The following is a 9,688-nucleotide window of genomic DNA, read 5'->3' as shown; positions in this document are numbered from 1 at the left end:
AATAGCTTTGACAAATGGGGTTAAGCAGAATCCAAAGGGATTCTACAAATACATTAAGGACAAAAGGGTAACTCAGGAGAGAATAGATCAACAAGGTCACCAAAGTGTGGAACTGCGGGAGTTGGGTGAGATACCAAATGAGTATTTGTATCTACTGTGGAGAAGGATATGGAAGATGTAGAATGTAGGGAGATAAATAGCAACTTCTTGAAAAAGTCCACATTACAGAGGAGGAGGTGCTGAATATCTTAAAATGCACAAAGGTTGATAAATCCCTGGAACCTGACCAGATGTACCCTGGAACTCGGCAGGAAGTGAGGGAAGAGATTGCTGGGCCCCTTGCTGAGGTATTTGTATCATCGACGGTCACAGGTGAGGTGCTGGAAGACTGGAGGTTGGCTAACGTGGTGCCACTGTTTAAGAACAAAACATTGATGAAGCCATCATTGGATGTATTGGGCACCAAAGGGGCAGGATTGGTAGCTAATGTGGCAGGTTTTGCAGGATGCAGTGAGAAATCTCAGTAGATGTCATGGCAGAAATCCTTCCGAAATAGCCAACACATCGCAGACCTGGTCAAAAAAATATAAGATATAACCCAATATTTTCAAGGCTTTTTCCTCATATTCAGATTTCCTCAAACCAGGCAGCAACCGATTGCAGCTTAGATTAACATTTCAGTCTCCCATAAGAAAGGAGAATGTGCTGTTTGCCCTCTAGTGATTGTAGCTTTACAGGAAAAGGGGCTCTTAAAGTATACTCAGTTCCTTATTCAATTTGCAGGGTTGTGTAGGGTCACAGAAATCTGATCCGATGTGATGTGACATTCTAGGATAAAAGCTGGAGGATCAATAATTTATGAGAAAGCAAGGGATAAGGAGCGATGGCAATGATGACGAAGGCACACTGTTGAATAAATAGGAGCACTTTATTGATGAATTGCATTCTGATGGTCCCTTGAAGCTGTCACCTTGGGGTCTTCTGAGTGACAGCCCATTTGATGCTCCAATAAACTCGCTCCTGCTGCTTCTGAAACACCATGATCCAAGAATAGCACTGCGATCATATGGCTGGGCTGGTAATACCGATACCTGGACTAATGTTCCAAAGATATGAGGTCAAATCCCAAACTGGCACATTTCGATTTCATTAATTAATACATGTGTAATTAATTTTTAAAAAACACTAGTCTCAATAATAGTGACCATGAGAAAACCGATTGATCTAAAAACCTATCTGGTTCACTAAAATCCTTTACTAAAGGAAATCTGCCATCCTTATGTAGATGTGACTCCAGACTCACAGCCAAGTGGTTGACTCAACTCCCTCTGAAATGGTACAGCAAACCAATCAGTTGTGTCAAACCACTGCAGAAAAGTCCAGCAACAATAAATCCAGGTAGGTTGACCATGGGAAAATCCTCCTCACTAATACGTGTGCCATATTTGGGAGAGGTGTCCAATAGGCTGTTCCAGCAGCAGCCTGGCACAGTCATACTCAACAAATTTATTTCCAAACACTAGTATATGTACCACCATCACCATTCCTCAGTATGCCCTCCCCTAAAGGCAGGACACATCCACCAGATGTGGCCCAATTGCTGAGTCCTAGTTAATCTACCTGTGGCCAATGCAGATGTCCACAATGTGGGGTGGCAGCAGTGGGAAGTGGAGTTGAGGCCACATTCAGATTAACCATGACATTAATGAATGATAGAGCAAATGAGAGGACTGAATGGTCTACATCTGTTCCTAATTCTTCTATTCTTCTGACAGCATTGCTAGGAGTGGCCTTGTGGAGACAAAATCCCGCTGTGGACATCCTCCACTGTCTCGTGTAGTGCTGGCTTGAAACTAGGAAACCATAGTCACGAACTGTAATCTTGTAATGCTGTAAATGCATATCCTTCACTCCACCATTATCCTTAAACCAGGAGAACATGCCAGAAGCTGCACGGAACATACCTAGAGAGGGTTGCTAGCCTGGTGGATCTACAACACAGGATGACCTGCATGCTGAAAGATGCACCCAAGACATGCTAGGCAAAGTTAACTCAAATGCTGACATAGTCTATATTCAAATGCAGAAAGACCTGGAAGATATTCAGATTTGGACTCAGAAATGGCAAGTGTTGCTTGTGCCATACAAGTGGCAGGTAATAGACATTTCCAACAAGAGAATCTAACCATTGCCCTTTGACGTTCATAGGCACTACTATTGCTGGATTTCCACACTATCAACATCCTGAGAGTTACCATTGACCAGAAGCTGAACAGGACTGGGAATATAAATATTGCAGCTACAAAAGAAGGTCAGATGCTAGGAATTTCTAATGCGTAACTCATCCTCTGACACACTAAAACCTTGTCTACTATCAACAAGGCACAAGTCAGGAGTGTGATGGAATAATCCGCACTTGCCTGGATGATTGCAGCTCCAAGAACTCTTAAGAAGCTTGACACCTTCCAGGAGAAATAAGCCTGCTTGTTGGCATCATAACCACCAGCCTCAGCATTCATTCTCTTTCTCACAAACATAGCAGAACCTGTCTGTATGCACTGCTTGAACACAGGAGGTCCACTTTAACGGCCCCTTCCAAACCTAGGGCTTCCACTAGAGAAGAACATAAGCAGCAGTCACATGGGAAATCACTATCTGTAAGTTTTACATCCTAACTTGACACTATGTCAATTTTCCTTCAAAGTTGCTGGGGCAAAGTCCTGATGTTCACAATATAACAGTACTGTACCTCATTATGTGAGTTTGGTGGTTCAAGGAAACAGCTCACCATAACCTTCTAAGAGAAATTAGGATGGTCAATAAATGCTGGTTTTGCCAACAGTCTCCATGTCCCATGTAAGGCCATGCCTCTTACCAGGGATATATTGAAACCATCACTGTGCTAAGTAATATAACCTGTGGCCATGTCAAATACACACTGTGGAAAGTATTGTAGAATGAACTCTGATGTGACATAAATGCAAAAGCTCCCCTTTGGGAGCCCCATGATTCTCTCTTTAAGAAGGGTCTGTTTCCATGCTGTACACCTCTCTGACTCTATGAAGTCTCAAGAAGCACATACTGTGTTGTGTTAGCCTAACCTGCTGTTCTGGCAACTTTTGCACGGGTGATCACTAAAATTGGATGATGGTAGCATGTTGCTGCCAACGCTACATGAATTGCCCAAGGTTAATTCTTGAAGTGTGTGTCAGCAGCCTGACGAATGATTCTCCAGCTACCTCCCAGTGTGACGTGACACAGATACCTTGTGACAATTTCTTTAAATGGTATAAAAGTCAGATGTGGTCATAATTTTTATAACCACCAGTACAAGCTGGCTGGGCAGGTGATCTTAGCTGCAGGCTTCCATGTAATTAATGATATTGGCTCTTTAATTCAGTGCATTCTTCTCATATGTCATGAAATCACTGAATTCTTAATGGCATCTTCTGGCACGTCCTGTTAGTCACACACTTTACCTCACACTTCAGCTCAAAATGTTTTGGTGCTACAAATTGCTGTAAGTGGAAGCTGATATAGGCATTAATGATGTCAATGGGATCTTGGTGAATGTCGGGACCCATAGTCTGCCTTCATAACTTGATCCAAGAGTATTTAGAATTATGGAACCAAGGTGGGCAGATATAAATCTAACTGAAAATGCAACAAGCTTGAGAGGCTGGATAGCTGGCTGCTATTTCTAAGCTTTTATGCTCTGGGAACAAAACATGATAGACCTTGTAAAAATGTGACAAATGCTTTCTGACAGTCATCCACTAGACAAGCTGTAAAGAATGCAGAACAATCAAGAAATGTGACCTTGTAGCTAGTCCAAAAGAAATGGAATTCACTGGATTTAGATAGCTGGCTGCTATTTCTAAGCTTTTATGCTCTGGGAACAAAACATGTAGCATTCTGATAGACCTTGTAAAAATGTGACAAATGCTTTCTGACAGTCATCCACAAGACAAGCTGTAAAGAATGCAGAACAATCAAGAAATGTGACCTTGTAGCTAGTCCAAAAGAAATGGAATTCACTGGATTTAAAGAGAGAGATAACTGAGGGTAGATTAGTCAGGGTAGGTACATCCTTCTTGATAAACTACGCAAACCAGAAATGAAGATATGATTTGAAATCAATTTCAAATATATCACGATTCCCAAATATAAACACCGCACTTCAGCTGCCTGAAGGTCAAGAACAATATGTTTCAGCTTTGTGCGGCGTATTGACAGTGATGTCATAATGATGGATGGAAAAGCTGGTATTGGAGGTAGATGCATTCTGAGCATTCAGTGCTGTTCCCCGCATGTCAGCTGATGTGCTATAGCAAAAGATGTTTGAAGGAAGATCAAAGACAGATATTGAACTACAGCTTACTTTGCTGATTGCTGGGTTTTGCAAGCAACTATCTAACAATGAGCCTGTTGACAAAGGACAGCACTCAAACACAGCAATCCCATTAGAAGTGTCAGCCTTTGTAACTGATCATGCAAGGCACAGGCACAAAGCGTAGGATTGTGTTTTGAAATCAGTCTTGCTATTGTACATAAAAGGAATTCAAATCAGCTGTTGTACAAGAAAAGACTACTCTCCCCAAAACAGTCATAGAGTCATAGAAATGTACAGCACGGAAACAGACCCTTCAGTCCAACCTGTCCATGCCGACCAGATATCCCAATTCAATCTAGTCCCACCTGCCAGCACCCGGCCCATATCCCTCCAAACCCTTCCTAAACATATATCCATCCAAATGCCTCTTAAATGTTGCAATTGTACCAGCCTCCACCACTTCCTCTGGCAACTCATTCCATACACGTACCAACGTCTGGGTGAAAAGGTTGCCCCGTAGGTCTCTCTCCCCTCTCACCCTAAACCTATGTTCTCTAGTTCTGGACTCCCTGATCCCAGAGAAAAGACTTCACCTATTTACCCTATCCATGCCCCTCATAATTTTGTAAACCTCTATAAGGTCACCCTTCACCCTCCAATGCTCCAGGTAAAACAGCCCCAGCACTTATTAAAATATAAAGAGTGTTACTGTTCATTCAGGAAATCCAAGTTACTGCAGTCATATGCACTTCATATGCATATTGTGGCATTACCTTGATTGCCCTTGCTGGGTTATTAACCACATCTGCCAAATTGTGGTACAAGGTCATTGTTGTTTGAGGTAATTTGCTACCATCCATCCTCCTTTTGTCTAAGTTTTCAACAAACAATAATTGTGCTTTGGTTAAATCTCATCAGTTATGATACTATATCTCTGGCCTGCGTAATGATTAGTGGTACAGGATATATCACTCTTTCCAGGAGAGGCATTATTCTAAATTAACAGCATGGCTTATTGCATTATAGCAATAAGTATAGTAAAGCATAATTACTAGGACCCTAAAAACCAGCAGCATTTATATCTACTCTCTACAAAACCAAGAACCCACAGACTGTGTGAAATCAGCAGAATGGATGGAATCCAATGTAACAGGAACATTAACTCCTTCAGAACCATTGCATTATACAACATCTTTCCCAAGCCATAACCCCAATAATAAGCCCTGCATACATTTGTGTGTATAGCTATATTTACCACTAACACCACCCTCCCATCTCCCCTCAAGTTTCTGACTTCATCAATGCAAAGTTAAAAATCACACAACACCAGGTTATAGTCCAACAGGTTTAGTTGGAAGCACACTAGCTTTCGGAGCGTCGCTCCTTCATCAGGTGACTCAATCACCTGGTGAAGGAGCGTCGCTCCGAAAGCTAGTGTGCTTCCAACTAAACCTGTTGGACTATAACCTGGTGTTGTGTGATTTTTAACTTTGTAAACCCTAGTCCAGCACCGGCATCTCCAAATCATGACTTCATCAATGCAGGCAGACTTGGAATTTCACTATTTTGCTCGGACACACTTTGTTCTGAAATGGAAAAATGGTTGGTATTTTAACTGAGAACTATTGGTTTTGTTTCTGTCGATCATTAAGCTTAGGATATTTTATCTCTTGGATAATCCAGACTGAGTATGTTGTTCCTTGTTGACTTTGTTATTTGAAATACCTAAAATCTTGTGAATTTCCTTCCTGGAAGTTAGATGTGCTGTTGAAGTAAATACTTTATCCATGCAGTGTCCTGGATTTCTGGATCAGGCAATTGTTTTCTAGTTGAGCAAGTTGTCTCTTTCTTGCAATTTCCTGGATGTTCCGACCAGGCAATTTCTTCTTTTTGATCATGTTGTGGATCTGCGGGTATTGGTCTGGCTCTCTCGGAGTCATACACAGTTTGTCTCTGTTGAGACAACAGTACCGACATCAGTAAAAGTGAAACCCATTTGTCTGTATTTTTAAAATGCAGATTCCAAAAATAACAACATCTTGTGCCTCTTTATCACTATATATTGCCATTCCTTTCACATTCCACTGTATTAGATGACAATGAAAGTCAGTGTCAGGTTATCTGCCACCACAAAGCAGAAGAAGTGGTTAAAGGTGACAGATGATGAGTCAGACTTACCGGTTGAGTCCTGTAGCTGGTCCTTCAGCAAGAATACGTTCAACTTAATAAAAAGATTGAACATTTCAAAGCAAATGAGGGCCCACCCATGGTAACCAGCATGCTGACACCATTCACACATTGACTTCTGGTCCCAGAAGTCACTCCCATGAATGGCCATCAGAGGTCTGCGCAGATGAAATCAAAATTAGCTGGAATGCTGTTTGTGATGGATAGTTTTCAGAAATTGGTCAAATTCTGCATCTAAGCATTCCACAAGACATGGTTAATCTGATATGTGCACTCTGAGTGTCTGGTCAATACAGGAGTCAAAAGGCAGTCACGCTGTAGGGATACATCTACAAACAGTAGAACTCGGAGCACACCTTCAGACTTAGAGGCACTGCATATGAATGACCTTGCAAATACTGATTTCAGAGAACCTTTTTAGATTAAAATGAAACGGACCTGATATAACCAGTACCTTCCTCATCAAAACTGCCTTTATGGGTCAATGGACTATTGTGAAATGGTTGTATTATTTCAGATTTGATGAGAATTGTTTGAGACAATCTTTGACACAGCTGTGACTTTGGGTTTAAAGAAATGTGTATTTCGGTAGAGTAGTATCAGCAGTCAAAATGAACAAGGGGAAAGCAGCAGCCAAAAACCTCAGTGGGAACACTGCACAGGAACACTATGTGGTTCAGTAATTTGTGACTGTGAAATTGTTTTAACTTCAGGAAAGAACCAGGGTTTTGATGTTTGTAAGTTCATTTGTAAATGCTGATGTAAAATGAAATGGTTCCAGGGTGCTTTGTATTTGTGCTTGTAAATTTATCATAGAACATCAAACATAGAACAATATAGCACAGTACAGGCCCTCCGGCCCTCGATATTGTGCCAACCTTTTATCCTACTCTAAGTTCAAACTAACTGACACATCCTTCATTGTACTATCTCCCATGTGCCTATCCAAGAGTCACTTAAATGTCCCTAATGTATCTGACTCTACTACACTGCTAGCAGCGCAATCCATACATCCACCACTCTCTGTGTCAAGAACCTTCCTCTGTCATATCCCCTAAACCTTCCTCCAATCACCTTAAAATTCTGCCCCCTCATGATAGCCATTTCTGCCCTGGGAAAAAATCTCTGCCTATCCACTCTATCTCTGCCTCTCATCATCTTGTACACCTCTATCAAGTCACTTCTCATCCTTCTTTGCTCCAATAAGAAAAGCACTGGCTCCCTCAACCTTTCTTCATAAGACATGCCCTTCAGTCCAGGCAACATCCTGGTAAAGCTCCTCTGCACCCTCTCCAAAGCCTCCACATCTTTCTTATAATGAGGCGACCAGAACTGAACGCAATATTCTAAGTGTGGTCTAACCAGGGGCTGCAGTATAAACTCGAAGCTCTTAAACTCAATCCCGCTGCTAACGAAAGCCAACACACGATACCTTCTTAACAACCTCATTGACTTGGGTGGCAACTTTGAGGGATCAATGAACATGGACCCCAAGATCTCTCTGTTCCTTCACACTGCCAAGAATCCTGCCTTTAACTCTGTATTCTGCATTCAAATTTGACCTTCCAAAGTGAATTACTTCACACTTTTCCAAGTTGAACTCCATCTACCACTTATCAGCCCTGTCAATGTCCTGATTCAACCTACAACAGCCCTCCACACTGTCCACAACTTCACCAATCTTCATGTCATTGGCAAACTTATTAACCCACCCTTCCGCTTCCTCATCCAAGTCACCACCACCTTCTGTCTTCTGTGGGCCAGCCAGTTCTGTGTCCAGATAGCCGGATTTCCCTGTATCCCCTGCCTCCTTACTTTCTGAATGATTCTACCAAACGCCTTGTTAAAATCCATGTACACTACATCTAATACTCTACCTTCATCAATGTGTTTTGTCACATCCTCAAATAATTCAATAAGGTTTGTGAGGCAGAACCTGTTTTTACCCTCATAAAACCATGCTGACTATCTCTAATCAAACTATGGCTTTCCAAACAATCATAAATCCTGTCTCTCAGAATCCTCTCCAATAAATTGCCCACCACAGATGTAAGACTGAGTGGTCTGTAATTCCCAGGGTTATCCCTATCCAATTTCGTGAACAATGGAATAACATTTGCCACCCTCCAATCATCTGGCACTACTCCAGTGGGCAGTGAGGACATAGAGATCATTGCCAAAAGCATAGCAATTTATTCCCTCACTTCCCATAGTAATCCCATTTGGTCCAGGGGATTTATCTATCCTTATGTTTTTCAAAATTTTCAGCACATCCTCCTTCTTGACATCAACGTGTTCAAACATATCAGTCTGTTTCATGCTGTCCTCACAAATGTCAAAGTCCCTCTCAGTAGTGAATACTGAAGCAAAGTATTTATTCAGGGCCTCCCCTATCTCCTCTAACTCCAGGCACAAGTTCCCTTCACTATTCCTCATTAGCTCTACCCTCACTCTGGCCATCCTCTTGTTCCTCACATAAGTGTAGAATGCCTTATGGTTTTCCTTAATCCTACCCAGTAAAACTTTTTGTGCCCCCCTTCTATCTCTCCTAAGTCCATTCTTCAGTTCTTCCCTGGCTACCTTGTAAACCTCTAGAGCCTTGTCTGATCCTTGCCTCCTCAACCTGAAGTAAGTTCTTGACTAAATGTTCCACATCCCTTATCAACATCATAGAACATAGAACATAGAAAAATACAGCGCAGTACAGGCCCTTTGGCCCTCGATGTTGCGCCGATCCAAGCCCACCTAACCTACACTAGCCCACTATCCTCTATATGCCTTCCAATGCCCGTTTAAATGCCCATATATAGGGAGAGTCCACCACTGCTACTGGCAGGGCATTCCATGAACTCACGACTCGCTGAGTAAAGAATCTACCCCTAACATCTGTCCTATACCTACCACCCCTTAATTTAAAGCTATGCCCCCTCGTAATATTTGACTCCATACATGGAAAAAGGTTCTCGTGGTCAACCCTATCTAAACCCCTAATCATCTTGTACACCTCTATCAAGTCACCCCTAACCAGTGCCTCCACATCCTTCCTATAGTATGGCGACCAAAACTGCACACAATACTCCAGATGCGGCCGCACCAGAGTCTTATACAACTGCAACATAACCTCAGGACTCCAGAACTCAATTCCTCTACCAATAAAAACCAGTACGC

The 9,688-nt window shown here is 42.1% G+C and overlaps 1 protein-coding gene across 6 annotated transcripts in view; it reads right to left on the bottom strand.

Annotated features, from left to right (window-relative positions):
• Positions 1-909: 909 nt before the first annotated feature.
• The window catches only part of LOC122555390 (immunoglobulin superfamily member 5-like), a 131,221-nt gene continuing 122,442 nt past the window's right edge, over positions 910-9,688 (bottom strand). For 5 of the 6 annotated variants that reach the window (XM_043701355.1, XM_043701358.1, XM_043701357.1 and 2 more), the window contains 2 exons: positions 6,059-6,286; positions 910-1,096 (listed from right to left, as the gene is read on the bottom strand). In XM_043701355.1, the coding sequence (XP_043557290.1) occupies positions 6,115-6,286 (172 nt within the window). In that variant the 3' untranslated portion in view covers positions 910-1,096; positions 6,059-6,114. The remainder of the gene's footprint in view (positions 1,097-6,058; positions 6,287-9,688) is intronic. The other variant, XM_043701360.1, reaches the window with a different exon arrangement.

The sequence above is a fragment of the Chiloscyllium plagiosum genome, chromosome 12 (genome assembly GCF_004010195.1).
Source record: "Chiloscyllium plagiosum isolate BGI_BamShark_2017 chromosome 12, ASM401019v2, whole genome shotgun sequence".
Classification (NCBI taxonomy): Eukaryota; Metazoa; Chordata; class Chondrichthyes; order Orectolobiformes; family Hemiscylliidae; genus Chiloscyllium; species Chiloscyllium plagiosum.
This window is presented reverse-complemented; position numbering and strand designations above follow the sequence as displayed.